Genomic DNA, 23963 nt, shown 5'->3' on the forward strand with positions numbered 1-23963 from the left:
ACATTAACATTTGTTCTTAGTTGTTGCCTAAAATTCAGTTTAATCTGGAATATGTATATTTGTGTTTGTTTACAAAGGTGAGTTCACACCCTCTTTCACACATGGCACACACTTTCATTCCCCAGCTGAAGGAATGCTTTCTTTATTTATAAGCATGTGAGATTCTGAGGAGGAGCCCTTACACTTAAATGAACCTGCAAGCATAGAAAAGCAAGTGCCTGCAGTGCTAATAATGAGAACTGACAAGGCAATCCTGCTGTGTTTATTTATGACTTCTGCCTCTGTTAGTTCTTGTGAGAGGTTCTTCTCTAACCGTAACAATATTGCTGTAGTTTGGCACAGTGCTGAGAAATCCAATGGAGCCCTGAGGCCCACTAACTGGCAGTGGTTCAGCTCCTAGCAGACACGTGTGATTGCTTTTGATTTTGCATAGCTTTTCATTTTTATTTTGTTCTTTGCTTATTTTGTTCGTTGTTTAATTGCTTGTTATTTCAAAATACTTCCTAAGTTTAAAAACACTACTCAGAATAGTTAGGTGATCAGGAATTTATAAAATCCACTTTGTATTAAATAGTATTTATTTTGCTGTCTGCAATATGTATGTGTGTGTGTATGGTTTCCTTAGCCAGAATTTATAAAGCCACAGGGCATATTATATCAAAGAAGGGGAAGACTACAGTAGCAATAACACCTTACTTTATTGTGATTGCTGGCAAGAACCATCAAGGGGCCAAGGAAAATGTAGAAACAGTTCTACAGTATTATGAGACAACACTTCCCAAACAGATGAATGCGTATACTTCAGTTCTTCAGATGCCCAGTAGGTGGCAGCACCTAGCTGACCTTGGCTGATCTCAGAAAGTTAAGTTGGGACAGGCTTGGTTATTATTTGGATGAGAGACCTATAGGAAATACTAGAATAGTAGGTTCAATTGGGAAGTTAAAAATACTTTCAAAGAAAACCGTGGACAAACTACTTTGTTACTGTTGCCAGGAAAACTATATGCATATCAGAAACAGGTAAAAATCTGGATTTTTTCCCCCTTTCTGCTGATACTTGTTAATATTTTATTTTTAATAACACATTCAATTCCATTTTAAGTGCCTACATTTTTAATCTTTATTGATACATAACATAATTTTATTTGCATTTTATGTTATAAAAATAAGCTGCTGTATTTTGGATTCTTTATTATGTGTTGAAATGAATTGGTGATAGATATAATGCTGCTTTGATTTGCATTTCTTGTACTGTATTGCTATCCTTCCTTGTGCTATGGATTGATTCCTATCAAGCCACTACATTCCCAAAGAGGGAAAGAGAGATGTTTTCTATTTGTTAATATTCACTGGACAGTGAATTTTTTCATATGTCACTGAGCTGTTTGTGTTGCATTCAAGGAGAGTCCATTTGCTGCCAAAATGGCATCCACCTCTTTTCCTTTTCACCCATCGCTTGTCCTCTATATCTACTCTGGAAGTTTGGTAGGCCCTCAGTTACAGATTCGGGGGTCACAGATGGTGGGATGAATATACTGTGGGAATTGTTAGGCCTTTGTCAGCGCTTTACATTCTCCCAGTCTTTCTAAAACCTCCCTTTTGTACATGCATGGTGTTGTCTGATGTATAAGCAGTTGCAATCTAATAGTTGAAACTAGATTGTAATCCACTCTGGCCTTTTTAATAATAGTAGCAAGATTTTTTTCTTGGGTTGAAAAAGAAAATCTACCTTAACCTCTCAAGAGATTAGGGAACCTCTCCAGACAGCTGCTTCTGATCATTCCTTTTCATGTAAAAATGACTTGATTATGCCAGGCAAGATGAGCAAATTGCCACGAAGACATAACATTGATTCCAGCCACTGATTAGAAATTACACAAACTAAAGAAAGTGTGTGATTGAAGGTCCATAAAGAAACGTAAAAGTGATACTTTCATTTCTTCTTTCTTGAAACGTCCACCTCCTAATTTGTGAGATTTTAACAATATTACAGAATTCCTATACTTGGAGGGCCTTCTGAACAGAAGAGCGTGGATGTTGTGGAACATTTTGTTCGAAAAATATATATTGAATCTTGAGATTCCATTTCCATGAGTATGGCGATATAATGGGGCACCTGTAGATACCATAGTAGGTTCTGCATAGTTGGGTTATCTTACATGTGCATCAGTGTATTGGATTGAATTTAGTCATACTTAAAACATACTGGTGCAAATAAGTGACAATCAAGTCCGTGGCCCTCTGCAGTTTTGGGGTGTCAGCTGAAAGCAAGGGAAACCATATCTTCCTTAAAAGTAGTTTGTTATTTTGTTTGCTTGTTTGCACTCTTATGACATTTCTTTCAAATAAAATTAAGGAATTTACAAATAAAATAGGTAAAAAATATAAATAATATAAATTCACCAAAATTCAATCTTCCACAAACTATAGTCAAATTTTCAACAGTTGTTGAATTCTTACTATTAGTCTGTTACTGTTAATTGAAATTTATTCACTAGTCCTATCTTCTGCAGTAGCAGAGTATTTTCTCCCCTTTCACCATGTATTCTTTTAAAGAACAACAAGCAGTAAAAAACAGGAAAAAAGTTTGTAAATTTACATTACCAGATGGCATAACAGATCCAATTTATGGCACCTGTAAGTAACAGTATGCTTTAAAGATGGCATTGTTCCCAACATACTGCCAGAAAGCATGTGGACAAGTGTTAAAAAATAATTGAAACAACTATTGTCCCAGAATATAATCTTTGTCAAGATGAAACAAAACAAGAACCTGTTTAATAATAAGTTTCTTTCCGTACAGTCGTGTGAAAAAGAAAGTACACCCTCTTTGAGTTCTATGGTTTTATGTATCAGGACATCATAAAAATCATCTGGTCCTTAGTAGTTCTCAAAAGTAGGTAAATACAACCTCAGATGAGCAACAACACATGACATATTACACCATGTCATCATTTATTTTACAAAAAGAAAGCCAAAATGGAGAAGCCATGTGTGAATATCTAAGTACACCCTTAGTGCTTCCATAGGTATGAAGAGGCTAAGTAGCAGCCAGGTGCTGCTAATCAGATGCCCTTGATCAATTGATCATCATCAAGTGTGACAACCTCTATAAAAGCCGAAGTTTTAGGAGTTTGCTGGTCTTGAGTATTGAGGTGTGTGTTAACACAATGCCAAAGAGTAAAGACATCAGCAATGACCTTAGAGAAGCAATTGTTGCTGCCCATCAATCTGGGAAGGGTTATAAGGCCCTTTCCAAACAATTTAAAGTCCATCATTCTACAGTGAGGAAGATTCTTCACAAGTGGAAAACAGTCAAGACAGTTGCCAATCTTCCCAGGAGTAGACATCCCAGCAAATTTACCTCAAGATCAAACCATGCAATGCTCAGAGAAAGTGCAAAAAATGCAAGAGTTACATCTCAGACTCTACAGGCCTCAGTTAGCATGTTCAGTGTTAAGGTTCAGGACAGTACAATTAGAAAAAGACTGAACAAGTATGGTTTGTTTGGAAGGGTTGCCAGGAGAAAGCCTCTTCTCTCTAAAAAGAACATGGCAGCACGGCTTAGGTTTGCAAAGTTGCATCTGAACAAATCACAAGACTTCTGGAACACTGTCCTTTGGACAGAAGAGACCAAAGTGGAGATGTTTGGCCATGACGCACAGCGCCACCTTTGGTGAAAACCAAACACAGCATATCAGCACAAATATCTCATACCAACCGTCAAGCATGGTGGTGGAGGGGTGATGATTTGGGCTTGTTTTGCAGCCACAGGACCCAGGCACCTTGCAGTCATTGAATCGACCACGAATTCCTCTGTATACCAAAGTATTCTAGAGTCAAATGTGAGACCATCTCTCTGACACCTAAAGCTTGGCGTTATGCAACAGGACAATGATCCCAAGCACACCAGCAGATCTACAACAGAATGGCTGAAAAAGAAAAGAATCAAGGTGTTACAATGGCACAAAGTCCAGACCTCAACCCAATTGAAATGCTGTGGTGGGACCTTGAGAGCTGTGCATAAACAAATGCCTGCAAACCTCAATGAATTGAAGCAATGTTGTAAAGAAGAGCGGGCCAAAATTCCTCCACAACGATGTGAGAGACTGATAAAGTCATACAGAAAATGATTACTTCAAGATATTGCTGCTAAAGCTGGTTCTACAAGCTATTGAATCATAAGGTGTACACATGGCTTCTCCATTTTGGCTTTCTTTTTGTAAAATAAATGATGCCATGTTGTAATATGTCATGTGTTGTTGTTCGTCTGAGGTTCTATTACCTACTTTTGAGAACTGCTAAGGACCAGATGATTTTTATTATGTCCTGATACATAAAACCATAGAACTCAAAGTGGGTGTACTTTCTTTTTCACACAACTCTATGTGCTGTAGCATATTTACAGATATGGTAGAGCTATAGCTGGTCAATTATAAATCGCATTATTTGTTTCACAGGTCAGTAATCTTTTCAAGCCTTGGGTATGATGTCACATAATGACTCAGGCACCTTCACCACCACCACAACACACTTGCCAATAGAATCAGACAAGATTTTTTGGAACTCATATTGAGATCTTACATAAAAAATGATGGGAACTTGGGCAAAATGTTTGAAATCTCTCAGAATTTGGTGATTATATATGGCTAGCCACTTTTTGGGGGGGGTACTTTAAAAGTGAAATTTAGTTTAAATGGGGAGAGACTTCAGGTACCATTTTGTAAAGCTTTGGTTTATTGCTTCTTCAGAATCTGAAGCTTTCATATTTGCTGAAGACCAATATTATCTAATAAAAAGTTGATTAACAAAAGAGCTGGATGGATAATTTAAATCAGACTATGTTAGCTGCTGTTGATGTCACTAGGTCTTCTCCAGCTTCTAATCTTTAACTGAAGGTCCATGATAATCAGTAAGGGCAGTACCTAACACTTTACATATTTATGCTTCTCTTGCCAGACTCCCATCCTGGTACCCATGCTGTCTCTCAAGCCTTAAAGCAGTGTTTTTCAAACTTGGCAACTTTAAGATGTGTGGATTTCAACTCCCAGAATTCCCCAGCCAGCATGCTGGAGTTGAAGTCCACACATCTTAAAGTTGCCAAGTTTGAAGAACATTGCCCTAAAGCAATTGAAAATGAGAAGTCTCTCAGGAGACATACTAGCAAAAGAACGCCAATACCGTTCCCCCTCCACAGTCATTTGCCCCAGCTCCCATTCCAAGTTCTGGCTGGGGATTCTCCCAAGTGCCTTTGAGTGTATGTGGGTTTGTCATGGCCTTCTTGCTAGGGCTGAGAGAGAGTGAGAGAGAGAGTGTGAGAGAGAGAGAGTATAAGAGAGAGAGTGTGTGTGTGTGTGTGAGAGAGAGAGAGTGTGTGTGTGTGTGTGAGAGAGAGAGAGAGAGACTGGCCCAAAGTCACTACACAGCTAAGACAGAACTCTTCCCAGTTTCTAGATCAGGTCCTTTAATCATTACACCAAACTGGCTCTCCCTCTGTCCTTACCCAGGCAGGAATGCCCAGAGGCTGGAGAGCAGAGGTGAGTTGTACGCGTGGCCTTGTTCTCTTCTCCATTTGAGCTATCTTCTTCTTTAGGCAAAAGGCTTTCTGCTACTGGAGACTAGGATTACCAGAACAATGTATAGGTATGCGTGTCTCTTTTAGATTCCTTTTGCCTCATTTTGTACTACTAGTAGAGAATTGTTGAACTTAAGAACCCTAGAACATAGGATTAATGTCACTGTGAATTCAGACAGCAGCAGATAGGTAGTTACAAGCTAAATGTCCAAGGAAACGCTTAAGTGAGCCAAGGTAGTGTAGTGGGTAAGCCGTTGGATTCAAACTGAGGGGAAACTCATTGTACCCTCAGTCATGGAAGCTTAATGCCTTAGGCTAGTCACTCTTTCTCTACTCAACCTACCTCACAGGAAAAAATGTTTTTTGTTGCTATGGGGAAAAGTTGGATGGGGGAGTGCTGTGGATGCTGCCTTGTGCTCCTGGAGGAAAGGTGGGATATAAATGCAACAAATAAATATGTAAGTAATCCATGACTGTGATACCATCTGCTCTTGTTTGTTAGAACCTCCATTATATGTCCAGACAGCTAAGTACTACCTCTGAACATGGAGGTTCTGTTCTAGTTATTATAGCTCCCAGCCCTTAATCTTTCCCTTTTCATGTGGCTGTGACAAGCTGTTGAACTGAGTAGGCCTGAGAACAATACTTATAAAATTAGAGAAAAGTAGATGTTTTTAAACAGATTTTCTCAAAATAGAAATTGGGGAGGAGGGATTAATTTTTTTTTTTAAGTATGCTGATGTAGTTGTAGTAAACTACATGGTTATGGAAGTTCTCATTGCTACAGTGCTGAAGAAAAAAATCTTTATTCATTTTTTTTTTAATTTGTAAAACTGCATGTTAAATACTCTATTTCTACATAAAAATGAAGAGTCCCTACTTTTAAGAATTGGTGCGCTACTGAGTTGTTGCTTTCAGTTTTGCAGATATATTCTGTATGCTTTTAATTTTAAATATAGATATATTGAGGAAATCTTTTGTCTGGTCTATTTATAGTTCTTATTACACCTTATAAAAAATCTCTGGGTCGTAAAGATTGATTTGTGTATGAGAAAGGCAGGGTTTTGTTTTGTTTTTTAATGTATCCAAATTCTCTGAAGTTTTCTTCTTTTTAAGTACCAGAATTTGGCAGAATATAATAGCTGGCTGAATAGCACCAATGAGCTATTAACTAACAGGTTAATTTGAACCAGTTGTCGTCTTAGTATTGTTCTGAATCTATTTTAGAATCTATTTCCTTAGGGGAATAGAGCATCTGGGAAATTATTCAAAGTTGTTTTATATGGCATGCTAATACTGGGGTGTTTCTATGTGTGTTTTGTGCACTCGTGTATCCATGCATGTATGCATGAATCTTTTTAGGATATCCTTGGAAATGCTATTATATATTTCAAATACACCCCAAAAGAACCATGTATAAAGAACACTTCTGACACAAGAAAGATTCTGTGGTACCTTTCTGTATTTGTATAATTTTGGTTCAAATCCATCATGTTATAATTGCAAAGTGCACCATGGCATATTTTCCTTTCTAAAATCTTGCCTGTTTTAGAATATATGATTAAAGTTCTCTTTCTGTAGATTCATATTTTAGAAAATTAGCAGAGTGAGAGGTTTTTTTTAAAAAAAGGAAACATTAGCTAGGTAGAGCTAATGCAGCTTTCCTTATGTGCCTGTTCAGATTATAGATCAAGGATCAGGATTTAAATATTTCTAAATTTGGAAAGAAAATAGCTCTTCATTAGAATTGGCCTCTGTGATTCCTGTGCCTTTGTATTTTTCCCCAGTTATGTAGGAGATTAAAACTTTAGTTCAGTTGTTGTCTAGACGGCAAGACCAGCAAGATTTCTGAAGACTTCTTGACATACACTGTTAGTTGCTGGTTTTGCAGGAAAAAGTGAATTTACAATTAGAAATATTGAGGAATCTAAATTGATCCCTTTTAGCTTCTTCTACTATATGAATAACTACTTGTCAAGCTAAACTGCTAGAATTAAATAAACCTCACTTACTAAACTGAATGTTTGTGATCTCTTTAACCTTTTCCCAAGAATTGATGTTTATACATGAATATGCCATCCATGTCCTTATATGCACATGTAAATTGTGTAGATATTATATGTAATCTGTTTTTTATTTATTTGTAGAGTTTTATGTTTTCCTTTAATCAGGGCAATATCATAAGGTCAGCTTTTTTTTTAGTCACTAATAAAAGAAGTAGAGAGAGATGCAGCCTCTGGTGATCATATTGCATAACAGAGTGATATGGAAAGAGGCATTTGGAGTCATATAAAATACCTTATGTTGGACTTAATAGCAAATAGATAGTTAACGTGGATTGTTGAAAATTGATGTAATAAGGCTCCACCTAGCAAACCAAGCAGAATTCTTGTAACTGAATGTATATTAGTTAAAACTATAATGCATTATAATAATTCAACGTGGAAGTTACCATGAAATGGATTATTGTAATTAAGCTATCTTTATTCAGAAGACTGCAGCTAACAACATGCTCAAACAGTTATACCCACTTGGGCCTCAAGATCTCAAAAATTTATGTGGGTACCAAAATATCCCAAAATTCTTTGTGAGTAGTGCATCTCCATCTAGTAAAAGTTGAAAATCAGCTTAGTAGACCCCAGCATCTCCATGTTATCCAGTACCTCTGTTGATTCATCCAGCCCATTACTATGGGTAATTTAAAACAGGAAGAGTAATTCAGCACATCCAAACAGCATAGGAATCTGATGACAAAAAGAAATGAACCTAAACCCCTCTTTATTCACCCAACTGGGTGAGGGGGAGGGGTTACATGGAATCATGTGAGAATAAATCAGATACCAAGTAACCAAGGTTGTTCCCATCAAATACCACAACTGAATTTCCAGTAATGCTTGAAAATGAGTCAGTAGCATTTTCTTGAGTATCTATGTAAGAGTTATTAGGATTGTAACCCTTCTGGTCCAGCAAAGATTTCTTAAGAAACAATCTTACAGCCACTTCTTTCGAGGTACCTGGGATATTCACTCTCTCAGTGAAATATTAATATATCTATCTATCTGTCCATCCATCCATCTGGCTCAGTAGGCCACTGACCATTGAGATCTCTCTGTAAAATTACAATAAAAACAAATTTAAAATCGAAGACATTGACATTAAATCTTCCCAGTCCTTTAGTATCATGAGGAAAGGATAAGGGCCATGAACAAAAGCAGCTGAATAAACTTTCTCAGTGTTATTTTCCATTTAAAAACTGATTTTAAGGTATATATCAAGTGCAGGAACTATATCAGTAATGATGTCTATCAGAGTAGGTATGAACAGGTTTATCTTCCAAGCATCTAATAAAATTGTAACATCAGGTTTAGGAATTAAAATAATTTTCAGGGGGTCCAGATATCACAACCATAAGTCCATGATTTGGGGATTTTCCTGGACTTGAAGCTCCTTCTGGAACAGAAAGAGGCTAGGTCCAGGAGAGCCTTTGCTCAACAGATGTGGCCATTCTTGGAGCATAATGCCCTGAGGACAGTCACTGATGCCCTTATCACTTTTCACCTGATTACTGTAGCACATTCTACATGGAGCTTCATTTGAAGGCTATTCAGAAACTGCAGTTAGTACAGAATGTAGCAAGCCATTTGCTGGTAGGTAAACGTTTTGGTAAAAGATTTGGTAAAGAAGTAACACCTCTTCTTTGGTCACTGGGCTGACTAGCTATACATTTTCTAACTACAATTCAAAATGCTCTTTATTACCTGTAAAACTCTTTATGGCTTGGATCCTGATTACCTTCAGAAACAACTTCTCCAAGTAGAATCTGCCAGTCCTGTATGTTCAAGTTGCAGAAACGAGGCTACAGATTGCCATACCTCAAGAGCGTGGCTAAGAGGCAAGAACCAGCAAGCTTCCCTTTTCTGTGGCTGCACTACTCTTGGGGAACAGCTTGCCCCATCCCAATGTCTTATAATTGGGGCAGCATATAAATAGAATCAAATCAAATATTTTCTTAACCATGCAAAAAGCCCTGCTGTTCTAAAGATGTAATGAGGTGAAGGAACATCCATTTTGCTCTCACTGTTACAGTGTGTGCTCATGTGTGTGTTTAGTCATATTCTCTGGCCCAGTCAGCTGACTTCAGGCACCAGCCACACGTCATCTTGGATGACTTTGCCTGCCTGCAACCATGGTTTCAGTTCTTCCATGCACTGCAGTAGAAGCTGGGAGCTTGTCATTTCCTACCCCATTTCCTGTACTTTGTTTCCTCCCCATTCTGGATTTTAAAATATGCAAACAAAATGTGGTAGTGTCATTGGGTAAGGTACCCCTCTGGATAGGTGCAATAGATGCCTATTTATGACCCCTGTGTCACTGCAGAAGTGGGGGAACTCTACAAAGAATGCCTTAAAAAGCCCTGTTTTCATGGGGCCTCTCTAGGATTTAAACTGGATCACAGATATCAAATAGTCCACATAATGTATGTAGAATTAATTTACCCTAAGAAATAACTAGGTCTGTTTGGGGCTAAATTTAACCCTTTCTGGGATAATTAGCCAGTTCCATTAACTCAGCTTTAGAACTTACACAACCCGTTATTCTCTCCCCATGCCCAAGTTATGTGTGCTGTGTGACCATGTGACTGGTGCCTTATACATTTCCATCATCATCTTCCTTTTGTTTCCTTTTATTCTCTGATGAGCTTACAGTGCTGGAAAGGACATTTGGGAACCATTTTCACTATTCCACGGAGGGATTAGGGCTTGGTAGGAGTGCCAGCCGTGTCAACTGGAAAAAATAATTAAGTTTATTTAATCACTGTGTTTTTCATTTTCTTCCAAACCATTCAACTAATAATTTGAAATAATTACTTACTAAGTGACCCAGTACAAAAGTAGAAAAGAATTGACTGATGAATGTGCATAAATACTGTACTAGCTGTTTTGTATATTTACATGGAGAAAATACCTAAATTGAAGGTCCACTATATAGATAATTGCCACCAGATGTTGGAGACTATGAATTTATCACAGAACGTCCATTATTTGGTTAATATGCACAGTTTCTGTGTCAGGATAGGCAAAATTTCGATGTAAGATTCTGTTCATGGTTCCAAAGCAGGAAATAGATGAAGTGACACTGTTCAATGATACTGTCACTTTGTCCATGTTCTCCTGTATTTCCAACAACTGATTAGAGAGCACTTGACCACTTACTGGGAAAAGTTCCTATGGAAGCTTCCTGAAATTTTCCAGTCATCAGAATTTGTATACTTTTTGAATTGACTGGATGGATGGGTGGATGGGTGGATGGGTGGATGGGTTGATAGATAGAAAACCCAATAGACAGAACTCATAGTCTACATTGGAGTATGAGTTCTGAATGACTTTAGTAAAAGGTTTGTCACATAGCATGAGTTTTTTAAATAAAAAACCCACCCTGATTTATTGCCTAGTTGTGGTATTTTTGTACAGTGAAGCTGATAACTATTATAAATGCCTGAAGACAAATTGATATTCAGGAACTAGTGACCAAATGCTACCCAACTAATTATAGCTACAGACTTATTTTTCATGTCTGGTGGGTGTTGTGTTTTCCTTTTAATGATGTACAGTGGAATGTTTTCTTAAACAAAATTCCAACGTTTAGCATTTGTTTCCTCTATGCTTAATGTGAACTGATTTATTGTATGTGTGTGTGTGTTTTCTTAAAATACTGCAACAAAGAGAATGCTGCTGTATTTACCTAGCTTCATTAGAAATAAGTTATCACCAGTGAAATATAATCAAGAAACATTTTAGGAATGTTCTTTGAGTATGTTGATTTATCTGTCGAAGTGTGTCTGAACCCCTTCCCTTCTCCAATTCATTGGTGAGTTGCCTTGGATTTCCTGCTTCTTTGTACATAGTTTACTGCCAATAACTTCCTTTGCTGACTGTGCTACAATTGCAGTCTGTGAATTGTTTCAAGGGTGATCCCATGTTGGAAGTCTGATAAGGTCCTGTGCCACCAAGAAAGCGTGCCATTATAAACTTAAGCTCAACATGATTCTCTTCTTTTTACCCTTATACCTGTCACATGGATTCAAGAAAAGTTGTGCGTGGATGGAAGCAGTGGAGAGGAGATAACCATGAATATCACTCTAAGAAGTTTAAATCCTTAGCAAAGATGGCTTGCTTACAGTCAAGCTTTAATCTGTAAACAGAGTTTAAGAACTGACCAAGATATAATAGCTAGTATAATCCATTGGTTGACTTAATATTGGAATAAATTATTAACTGAGAAGTATTACAGCAGGATTCTTTTTCCCCTTTTGTGACTCAAATTCTTCGGTTTAAATTAGATATTATAATAATAACAAAAGAATGTGTTGTGTGTATGAAGCAAATCTAATGGGGAGAAACATTAATGTTAACATTACCTATTTTTACTTCCAGGGAAATGACAACCCCAACTTTTGAGACTAATGAAATGCCTGCCCCAGCGGGCCTTTGGAATCTGCGTGGGGACTTCCTTTCCATACAAGGATCCCTACAATGACCAAACCTGCCAACCTTCCAAAAATAAACAGTTAAAAAGATAAATGGGAACTTTGTAGGATGAAAAGATGTCTTAGTTTGAATAAAATGCAATAAGATCTCTTTGTTCTTTACAAGGATTGTAGATCTGATTGTCATTCTAAAAGGACAAAGTTGGTGCCCTGCTGACTAAATTATTCTCTGGAGAAGGATCAGTTACAAAGCTTCTTTTTTAAATAAGATCTCTGTTTAACCTATTGTGGAACTCCTCTTATTTTATTAGCATCTTTCTAAACAGTAACTTTACAACTGGATATATTTAAATACGTTTATGGTAAATAACTATACTATTGATTTATAAAATTATGCATAAAAAGATGAAGATACATATGCTTGTACGTGCATAAATTATGTATTCTCTGTTTCCATATTTCTTAAGTTCAAATGGCACACAGCTTTAAGCAAAATTGTTCTTCTGGTTTGCATTGTTGTGGGTCACATATGTGAGATGGGCAGCTATACACATTGAATAAATAAATAAACAAACAAACAAGGACATGAGGGGATTGCTAAGATAAGGTTAAAAAAGCATTTTAAAAGTGCTGATTGTTACATGTTTTTCTGTTATTTCCAGAGTGTCACTGTTTCTGGATTCCACTTGTTAGTACAGTGTACCCAAGATGAAATTTCCAACACAGAAATATCTTTCTAGGATGGTAATTGTGGAAATCCTCCATATAGGTCATGTGCGATGCAGATGTGCCTAATAATTAACTTCTGCTCCTGTGCTAGAAAAACATATTTTTTAGTTGTTTCTTGCCATTTATGTATGCAGCAAGATGGGTATTTATATCATATTAAGAGACATGTGCAATTCACACAGAAATATCTTCTGTATCTATGTGAGGTAGCAAACCACAATTGTATGACCACTGTATATTTGATTGGAATAACTAGCAAGTTAAGTCTTGGTAACTTGCTGATAATTTAGCAAAACATATTTTTCTGTAAAAATATTTATGACTGATGGTGCAGCCCTGGATGTGTCTATTTAGAAGTAGTTTTCATTGAGTTCAGTGGGACTGATGCTTAGGTTTGCTTATATAGAATTTCATAACAAAGAAGCTAAATACACTTCAAGATATCCCTGTAGCTTTATGCAGTATGAGAAAGAAATACTGCTGAGTTTTGTCTTGTTAAGGAAATCAAGAAAGGTGAATTGGGGGCAAGGGAAGGATTCAGTAGGGGTAATGCAAAAAATACACACAAAGCATTTGAAAGCTGTACTCATGTTTCTTCTTCCTCCCCCTCCTCCTCCCACTTGGGTTTTTTTTTTTTTTTTTGGATAAAATGTAATTCTTTAAACAGAGTTATATCACGTGGAGCCCTTTTGATTTTATGAATGAGCTTTGTCAGATTTGTGAGGAAATCCCTTGAAGGCACACACTTGAGGGAATGCCTGAGATTTGTCACACACTTCACTTCCAAGGGGATTAGTAAAATGAAAAGTCGTAATTTGATCTGATATGCAAGGAGGGGTAAGTAAACCCCTCTAGATACTTTCACCCTCCACTCCTCTTTCATTCGCATAGTTCACGGAGTGAGCCAAAGATAAATTGTTGCATTACAGCGGACTCTTGGGTATTTTCTTGATCCCCGAACTGCAAATCATTTTATCCTTCACTATGTTGCATACTTAATAACATTTTGAAGCATTACTTGGCCTTATAAAATGGGTTACCTGCAGTTCAAAAAATGTTATCAGTGTCTTGACTGTTGTCTGGAAGGAATGGGTTGCCCTAAATGCAGTAGGGCACATTATTGTAACAGGTGTCCCTTGGGGGTGCATGATTTCTTTTTGTTCTTTCATCTTTTCTTTTTTTGTATTCATTTTAAACAACCTATCTTGACAGGGGTTGTTTCAATATTTCATTGTATTCTGTGCCGCCAGTGTTTGTTTTATCAGCTATTCTGCTGCATTTAATAAGCATTTGACTTCATTCAAGGCTCCACTTTATTATCTGAATGTCATATAGTTTGTTGTATAAAAATATCTGTATAATGAATTTACTATGATTAAGTTCCTCCATCTTGATTTTATGGATAGAAAATAATGCTTATTTTTTTAAAATAGAGACAAAACAGGTATCTCTGTCTGTACATCCTCAATATATTAACTTTGTTATGTCATAGTTTACTAGATGTTGTATTTATTGTTTTTCTAATGAAAATAATTCGCAGTCTCATTTTTTAAACTAAATAGAAGTAATTCTGACATATCTTACTTTTTATAATATATTGTACAAGCATTGAAAAGTCTTAATGTATTGTGGAAAGAATTATTCTTGTTTTAAAGGACACAATTTGATTAAAAAAGATCCTCAATAGAAAATGTGTTAGGTAGAAATGTATATTCCTCATTATAAATGAAGCTGCTTGTTAGTTTTTATAAATGTTGTAATGGTATGGTAATGTAAATTGTGCAGAGTATATTATTGTTAAACAGAACTCCGTCTGGATACATGAAAGATAATATTTATATACATTTCATAAACATGGCAAAGCATTTCTTTTATTTTCTGTTGAACTTCATTTCTAGTAAGGCATATTAATAATGGAATGGATCCAGAATTAATCATACTTAGGCCAGATGGATGGAAATCAGTGGAACTTAAGTCAGTCATGATGAAGCAGCTCTGTGTAATTCTGTTTTCAAAGCAGAGAACTCCCTGGTCAACATTAGAATAGCTATTGCTATGGTCATTCAGAGTTAAAGGAGGCTATTATTAAAGAAACTTTTACTTGACCTAGAGGGATTGGGAAATTATTAACCAGTCTCAAATGTGCCTTTTCTGACTAAGGTGATTAAAAATGTGATGGCCTAGCAAATCCAGACACATCTGGAAAATACTGTTTATTTGGACCCATTTCAGTCTGGCTTTTAAGCAATATATTGCAACTGAGACTAATTTAGTTGTTTTAGTGAATTACCTGTAATAGAAACTGGATGCAGGCATATGGCCCTACTAATTTTTTTAGGCCTCTTGGTGATTTTCAGTACCGTTGGCTATGATATCCTTCTTGGACCTTGACGTTACTCCTTGGGAACACAGTTTTGCAATGGATCTGATCCTGTCCATCAAACCATGTCAAGAAAGTAGTGCTGGGAGTCTAATGGTACTTAGCTACTTCTTGACTCCTATGCTATTTAACATCTACATGAAACTATTGGAAAGTCATGCAGAGCATTGAAGTGAGTGCCACCAATATGATTGTGTCATCCAGCTCTTCTGCTCCTTATCAACTAAGTCGAGGAAGCAGTTAATTCCCTTAATAATTACCTACATTTAATAATAGGCTAAATGCACATGAAATTAAATTTAGATAACAGGAAGATATTGTAGACTACAGTTCTTTCATGGGTGTCTGTTTGGTGGGAGGAGAGGAAGCATAGAGGGCCAAAGGATGAAAAGTAAACGCTGCAACTTACATAGTTGCCTCAGTTATTGGGGCACAAGTATCAGAGGCAGTATTTGGGTGATATCACTGCACAGATGTCATTGTGGTGTCATAGTAGTTTGCTGTGCATGCTGCCATGGTCAGTCAATTGTGTATGGGATTGCATTCCATCTGAAAGTGACTTTGGAGGTGATCCTTGATTTTCAACTGTTTCTGGATTTCCAGGTGGCAGCAATGGCAAGGAATCCATTTATACAACTATGTTTTTAATTAGGCTTTTTGATGAGATAATTAATTCTATTAGTCGTTGTTTTTACTATGTTCTAACAGTAAGAAATTGTGTTTAATTTTGACTAACTTAGGGCTCTGTGAGTAAAAAAAAAAATTTCATAGAAACAATAATAAATATGTCTTAGCTTTGAAGGAGGAATATTTCAACAGTATCATTGTAAAGGGAATGGGTTACTCAGTTTTCCTTAGTAATGATGATTGTTTCCCAGTGAATGATGAGAATGTAACTTGGCTAACCCAGTTGGGATCCATAATTACTGTTGTGCATAACTTGTAAAGAGAGTGAGATTTGGTAAATGTAGCTGTATTATGTAGGGAAAGGAAACCCTCTTGACACTGTAGCACTCAGTGGACTAAAGGTGTCAATAACATAAAATGTACCCTGAATAGCTCTTGTGCTGTCTGCTATGCATTTAACAGAGAAGAGAGATTAGAATGCTTTTTGTTGTACAAATAGATCACCCCAGTTCAACAGATTCCAAGATTACAGTAACCTGAGAGAAAAGGAAGTAGTTTCATTGGATGCTATCTTACCCATTGACATTGCCTTGCAATGTGGGTTGCTCCCAAGCAAGGCACATCCACTGTGGAGCTCTTGGATGAATCCTATGTCCCATAAATTCAAGTAGGATTTTAGAGGTTAATTATGCAGGTATATGTAATCCCAACCCATGCTTCTTGCTTACAATAATTATTTACAAAAATTATTATCTGTGAAAATAGATAACAGTAGTAGTTCTGAACAATAAGTTATGTATTAATGCAAGATATTGAAGATTTGTACTGCACTTATTCCAGAATTGTGAATTTCTCTTCCTTCCCCTTCTCCAGAATCTTGTAGATTCTGGAATCTTGTGGATCTCGAGAGGTGAGTGATGTTAGGTTCATTTTTAGAGAAGTTTTCCTACTGTGGTTGCTTTTTAGCCAGGAAACCTTTGCAGTATGTTTGCTATTGGAGACCTTGGCACCACTGTCGATACATACTCACATATACAGGGGTTCACAACATTCACTGCTGGCAGCTAATTTTTTTTTTTAAAAAAAGAACACATTTACTCAGAATTGTGATCAGATAACTACTGTAAAGAAAAAATCAAAATGTTGAATTCTCTCGCCATATAGCTAATTTGCTTTTTAGAAATGCAGAGGACAATATGTTCTTGGAGTTAACAAATTCAGGAGGCAATTAATTAAGAGACTCATGTGTCATTGTGAAAAGCCAGAAGTAGGATTGCTTTAGATCAACCAATGCATTCACTTGTATCAAAAAAAAGAAAAAGAAATGCTATGATTTTCTGTCAAGGACAACAGTAAAAGCAAAATTCTTTCTGGAAAAGTTACTGCATTTCAGTATGTAAAAAGAGAAGTGTTTCTAACACATTCACTTCCTCACACTTAAACTTTTTCTGTCTACATCATCAAAGCAACTACACTGCAGAAGCACTACTAGGAAAGCACAATAGGTCTATGAGAGGATCCTGTGTGGAATTCGAATTAATCAGAATTCAGGCTCTCCATCTGATAGGAGCGTTTTTCTTATGCCACCTGTTTGTTGAAGTTAAGACCAACTTCTAAGCTGCTTCAGATTCTTATTAGCTTCTGCTGTAGCCTCATCATGTCCCCGGGTCTATCCATTTGTATCCTTTGTGGCTTATTGGCATTGTGGTTGCACATATCTGGTGCAACTGTAATACTATCTGTAAGACCGTAAATCAAACTTAATTATATTACTTTACTTGTAACAGTTTTGGTTTAGCAATCTGCTTGAATAGAACTAACTTGCCATTTTGGAAAATAATTAAATACTTGAAGCCCAAGGGCACTTTAAGTGGGTTCAATATTTTCTATAGTGGTTTGTAAGCAGTGCAGCAGAACAAACTTTGCATTAATATATTTTCACCTCCAATAGAGTAAGACATTAGGGCAGAGCATCCCAACTTTCTCAGTTCATGGCGCCCCTAGGGGTTCCCTAACTCTGTGCCAAGGTACTCCAGATCACCACAGCAAACTCACAGTACCATTTATTAAGTAGTAAAATATCCAATGGCATCCCTGTGAGTTCGCTTTATGCCCCAGGGCGCCACAGTGCATAATTTGGAAACTGTGGGATTAGGGTATTGCTTTTCCTATCTGATTTAAAACTGAGTGAAAATACTGTAGTTCAGCAGTATATTTTAAAACTCTCACTTTATGCTTAATAGGATAAATAACACTACATTATATTATAACACTACATTATATTCATCTAATAAAGCCACAGAATTAAATACTGACAGCATAAGTAATATGCATGAATGAAGTCCTATAGAATGTCATCATAATCTGGGAAAATGTCTACAGTGAAACATGAATGAGTTATGGAAGAGATTCCTCACTAGTCCAACTTCAATAATTATATTCTAATAACTATATTATAACTGAATTAGAATCTGTATATTGTCCCTTTAATTGCACTAACATCTGGGAAAATGTTGATACAAGTGAAAGTTTATTATACATTTGGTGCATTTTTATATAAGAAAGAAGAAATACCAATCATTCGTTTCAATTTTAATTGCTTGTTATTAGTTCAGGGCAATGTATTCATGACATTTGTCCCAAACTGGAATTTGTTCTACCACCTTCCAATATTTTGTGTACCTTATTTTGGATGTTGATTGCAACTACTCTTTTATCAATTTCTCCTGCTCTTTCTTCTCAGGATTTATCAGGCTCCATTGATGACCTGCCTACTGGAACTGAAGCCACATTGAGTTCAGCGGTTAGCGCATCAGGTTCTACCAGCAGTCAAGGGGAGCAGAGCAATCCAGCACAGTCACCTTTCTCCCCTCATGCCTCTCCACATCTCTCCAGCATTCCTGGGGGCCCGTCCCCTTCCCCCGTGGGCTCTCCAGCTGGAAGCAACCAGTCAAGGTCTGGTCCCATTTCTCCTGCAAGTATTCCAGGTAAATGGTGGGCTTTAAATATATATCTGTATTCAGCAATTTGTAGTGGTCTGTTTTGTTTTTTTATCAATATTTGTATGTGCTTCTCCCTTCTCCATCCCAGGCATATGTCATACTCTCAGTCATTTGAATTAAAGAATTCAGATTAAAGGATAGAATGAAACAGTTAAACTTGTTAAGGAGGAATACTTTGTAAATTGTTACACAGCCAAAATTCACACCTCACCCCTTTCAAAAGGTCACTGATGTTTGTTTTGCAAATGAACAAAAATAAGACTGCAATATTATGCATAGTTACTTCAAGAAGTAAGCTTCATTTAATTCAGAATGGGTCCTGCTTCTGAATAAACATGCATATGAGATTGTGCTGTATCTTGATTGTCACTTTTTGCCTCCCTCCCAGTTTGTCTGTTCTGATCTTAGTCAGCTTCTGATCTCCTATTGAGTCTTGCCACAAGCTTGTCTGTATGACATAGATTGACTTACCCAATCATTTTTCCCCCTTCTGGAAAGTAATTATAAAACAAGGAGCAGTTGTATTGCTGATACTACGTCAGCATTGCAAAAATTTAGCAGGGGGTTGTTTTTCCTGAAAAGTTGGTTAAAATTAAGGTGTTCTGGTCCCATCGTTTACTGGTGTAAAAGCATCCTTTATCTCATACCTTTGTCAACCAAAAAGAAATTGGCACCTAAAGAAGTATCAAAAGAACATAAAGAATGACTCCAACTGAATTTCTAAATGTTTGGTTTGACCCTATGTGTTGTTTAAGCACTGTCCTTCTCCATTATATTATTATTTGTTTGTTTGTTTGTTTGTTTGTTTTCATCTTGATCATGTTTGTGAGAATGAAAGTACATCATAATACATACATTGTCATAACTTATTTCTTTCTTTCCCCGTTGAAAAAAAGCATGGGCACATATAGCTGAGAGTTGGATCCCATACTGCGTAATTTACTCACCACCATCAACTGTAGCCTCTCTATCACTGAAGTAAAACATAGTCATATTATAAAATATAGAAATCATTTAAAGTGCTTTCAGAACTTTGTACATCACAGATGTTATGCAGTTTCTTCCTCATTTATCACTCCATTTTTACCAGTGTATTGTTAATTACTATTTGCAAAAGGAAATGCTTGTCATTTAGAAGGATGATCTCTCCCTCCCCCCCCCCCGTTCTTTTTAATAAAATGATAACTGAGGAGTGAAAGCTGACATGGCATTACATCAAAATGCATTGCTGATGCCAGAACATTTAGTGAGCGCTAGCTTGGCTTGCTTCCTGGGCCCAAAGTCTCAGTTTACTAACAAAGCAAAAATGTTAAAAAGCAGGAGGCTGGGATCACAACATTCTGTGGCCAGCTCTCAGTTTCTAATGGACCAGTATTATGTTTTTACCAGATGCTCCAATAGCTACAGAAATATTCTGTTCCAAGGTTTAATTATGATATGGACAAATTGACTAAAATAACCCCCACCCTGTTTCATGAGTCTTTATGTGCAATGTAAGGCAGCTAAGCAGTCCTTATTAAAGAATATATTGCAATCTTACCTATCATTTATACTTTGCTCTCTTTTCCTTTAAAACAAAAAGAAATTGTAAGTGTTCTTTTTTATTTTTTTCTCACATAACAAATAATATGTTCATTGATAAAATGGAGGGAATTTGCTCTTCTGAGTCTCCCTCCCTTGTTTTAAATATTACTCTCTGAGGTCCTTTCTGGAGTCTCCAGTCTTGCAGTAGCTTTTGAAGGGAAATGCATACTGTCTACTGGCAAATTGTACAAAATGTCATTTACATCGTGTGATTTTCATCACTGATACTGTATTCAGTAATTACAGTACTTAGCAATTGTATAGGTGTCCAATCATTGTCCTGTGCATGAGATATATTCATGTTCCTTTACACAGAAGCCCTGTGATTATGAAAATTTTTTTGTATGATAAGAGCACATCCTATATGCTTACTATGGGCAATAATCTGTTAGGCAAATATGTAACTTTAAGGAGCTTTTGATAGTAGAGACAGGGCCAACATCTGAAGCCCTGCAATACAACTTGCTCCCAAATGAATCCCCAGAAAGTAGCAGGGAATGGGACAGCAAAAACAGATGCAGCAGTCTTTTTCTGAGTTTAGGTAGGAGAAGGGAGTCTTAAGCTACTGGCTCTTTGGGCATATCCTGGGGTGATGGAGCAATTTGTAATTGCTTTTTCGTGATTTGAGGTTCCAGTTAGGGACTGCCTGCCCTACCATCGAGATACTTGTGTAAAACAACACATTCTGGGTCTGTTTGTTTTTGTGGGGATAAGGACATTATTTGAGACTGGGAAAAGGGGTATTTTGAGTCAAACACTTTAAGAATCACTGAGTTAGGTGCTATATAGTTCAAAAGAGAAACTTATTTTTTTAAAAAAGCTTTAAATATATAGTCTCTTTAGGGTGGAGGAGAAGCAGCAGTATGTTTATTTCCAGTTAAGAGTGTTCTAGCATGAAGGCAGCAAAAAACAGCACATTTTATTCCTATATCATGAAGGTGTTATAATTTGAGTTTAAAATGGAAAATTCTTCAGTCTTAGGAGTATGGTTTGTTGGAATATTTGAGATAAATTATGTGAAGGGAGCCAGGACTCCATCTCTCTATTCATGAGGGTGATAAATCTAGGAAAACTTAACAAAATGTGCCCAAATTTGGTGAGAGAACAAAAGAAAAGATTATGTTTGAAAATCGGTCAGGTTGGACTAGTGGTTGCGTGGATAAAATTCTTCCAGTACTTCCTTTTGGGAGAGGTCTTTGGGCAGCAGGTCAAATTGTTGCCAGAAGCTCCAGTCTAAGCCCTTCGCTGTCTTCCCTTCTGGAAACGTGACCCACAGCAGAGCCTGTGCAACCCATCTCATGTTTCCCAGTGCACAAACACACACAAACATACCCACTGCTGGAAAAGAGGTTGGACGCTTTCCTTGTTTTAATCAGGATTAGGCATGCGTTTGTTTGTTTGCTTTCACATATTAGAAATTTAAAAGTAACAGAGCAGCGTGGAGGGAAGGAAAGAAAAATGCAACCTGTACTTCCTACATGGACTTACCAAAGCAGGTCTAGAGAATAAAATTATTTAACTAGCTACCACTTTCTAGGCAGTGAAACTAATGTCATGGAAAACACTGGTGAGTCTGAAAGATGAAAACTATATGCATTTTAAGCTTAGTCAACAGCTAAAAAACAAGGGGACTGAAGTGGTAACCATATGATTTAAGGCAAACTGTTCTGCAGAGCACAGAAACCTAGTTGTAGCTTTATAAAATTCCTTTGGTGATAGATATTTCAACAGATGAAGAACATGAATTATGAAGCTCTTCTCACAAGTAGATTCATTTTTTTCCTAAAGACAGGCTAGCAAAACTAAAAGGTTTTAGTCATATGTATTTCTTAGCCGCCTTGTCTGATGGGACATAGTAATGGGAAAGGAAATGTTGGATTGTTGCTTAGAATTGATAGTTTTGGGGAGGTTGGGGGGAAGGATTTCTGATATGGCATCTCTGCCATTGTAAGTTGAATGACACACGTGCAATAATGAGAAAACTCATGTCTTCTGCCCGTCTTGCACAGGAGGATGGTGTGTTATAATTAAAGGTAGGGTTTGCAGGGACATGAAGTTTCTTTTACTAGGTTTTTAAATCTATTTTATTTTGTAAAGTTTATATGTACTTGAGGTTTGGAGTATTACTTTATTTTATGTTGACATTGTTAGCCATCCATAGCATCTGGGAATGGACAGCATACAAGCAAAATAAATAGTTATTAACGTAGGTGTTCAATTATGAAAAGCTGTGGTAACCTATTAGAGGTTATATTGCTTACCTTTGTTTTAATTTGGCCCTAATGAAATTATATTTAAATGTCTTTCCCAAAGATTAGGAAGTTCATCTCTGTGGATGTACAGCTTACTTTGCCTTATGATGAAGATAGCCAGGCAGTTCCATGATGTGATTGTGGGCTGTTTTTCCCATTGGCAAGTGATACTTTGTGGAAGGGGAAGTAAAGCCAAGGTTTATTACCATCAATCTCTTTCCTTAACATTGCCTGTATTAAATCAGTAAGGATATCTGATTTGCTGGACTCATTATGGTAAAAAAGGGATCAGCAATGGAGGAAACACAATTTATGCCAGTATACTTTTCTGAGAGGCCAAGGATTGGTGGATACCATGGTTTAAGGTGGCCATCTGGAAGAACCTGGCAGACATGGTTTCTATTTACTGCTTTGAAATGGTTTTAATTGTAGTTTCTTAACCTACTATTAATATAATAGGTTAGTTAAATAATTTGTCGCAAAATATAATTCAATTCAATTATATAAATATAATTCAAACCCATTTAAAGTTCCTAATACTAATATCCAAAGAGTAATTATATCATGGAAGCTATAGCTAAAGAAACAATGATGCCCAAAATTAAAGATGTTGTGAATATTTACTTTGCAAATGACTGTGAAAAGTGTGGTTTTGTACATATCTGTTCAGACTTAGTTGTATTCAGTGGGGCATACTTACAGGTGAATAAGTATGAGTTGCCACTGAAATTTTATTTACCCACAACTACTAAATTCAGATCAACAGTTAGATATTTATTTTAAAAAATCAGTATTATTTTTTAAAAAGTACTTGAAAGAGTTCCTTCACAAAACACATTGGCTTTGGAAACTGTCAAGAAAGCAAGTTGGTTCTGCAACTGATATACATGCACAAATAAACCAGGGGAATCTTCAGAGCCAGTGGGCCAAGCCTTGCAGAGGGGACAAGTGCTTTAATGCTCTGAGAAAGGTGCTTCTCCTGAACCAATCTGCTTTTTGAAGCATCCGTTATTAATGGTTTACATAGCTACTAAATATTTAAAACATGTTTCCTTCCTCTTGTAGTATTTTTATCCACTCATCCATAACTTAAAAATCATTGCATTTTTTTTTTAGTATTGTATTATGAAAATAAGAGTTTTATATATATCTGGCTTATGCCCTTCTGGAGGAAACAATTTAAAGTCTCCTCTTTCCATTTTATGTGCCTTCCTTTTAAAAAATTGTCTGATTGCATCATAAATAGGAGGAGAATATTTTAATGTTAAAAAATGATGGATATATTTACATGACAATTAAATTAGTCTGCTCCCACAGTGTTAGCTAT

The 23963-nt window shown here is 36.6% G+C and overlaps 1 protein-coding gene across 15 annotated transcripts in view; it reads left to right on the plus strand.

The window, feature by feature from the left end:
- ARID1B (AT-rich interaction domain 1B) overlaps positions 1 to 23963 on the plus strand; it is a 414597-nt gene that overhangs the window by 265174 nt on the left and 125460 nt on the right. For all 15 annotated transcript variants that reach the window (XM_088142352.1, XM_088142359.1, XM_088142353.1 and 12 more), the window contains one exon: positions 18542 to 18785. In XM_088142352.1, coding sequence (XP_087998478.1) covers positions 18542 to 18785 — 244 coding nt within the window. The remainder of the gene's footprint in view (positions 1 to 18541; positions 18786 to 23963) is intronic.

Source organism: Python bivittatus, unplaced genomic scaffold, assembly GCF_059951505.1.
Source record: "Python bivittatus isolate LINGU-HERP-01145 unplaced genomic scaffold, Pbiv_v1 ctg000020_np1212, whole genome shotgun sequence".
Lineage (NCBI taxonomy): Eukaryota > Metazoa > Chordata > Lepidosauria > Squamata > Pythonidae > Python > Python bivittatus.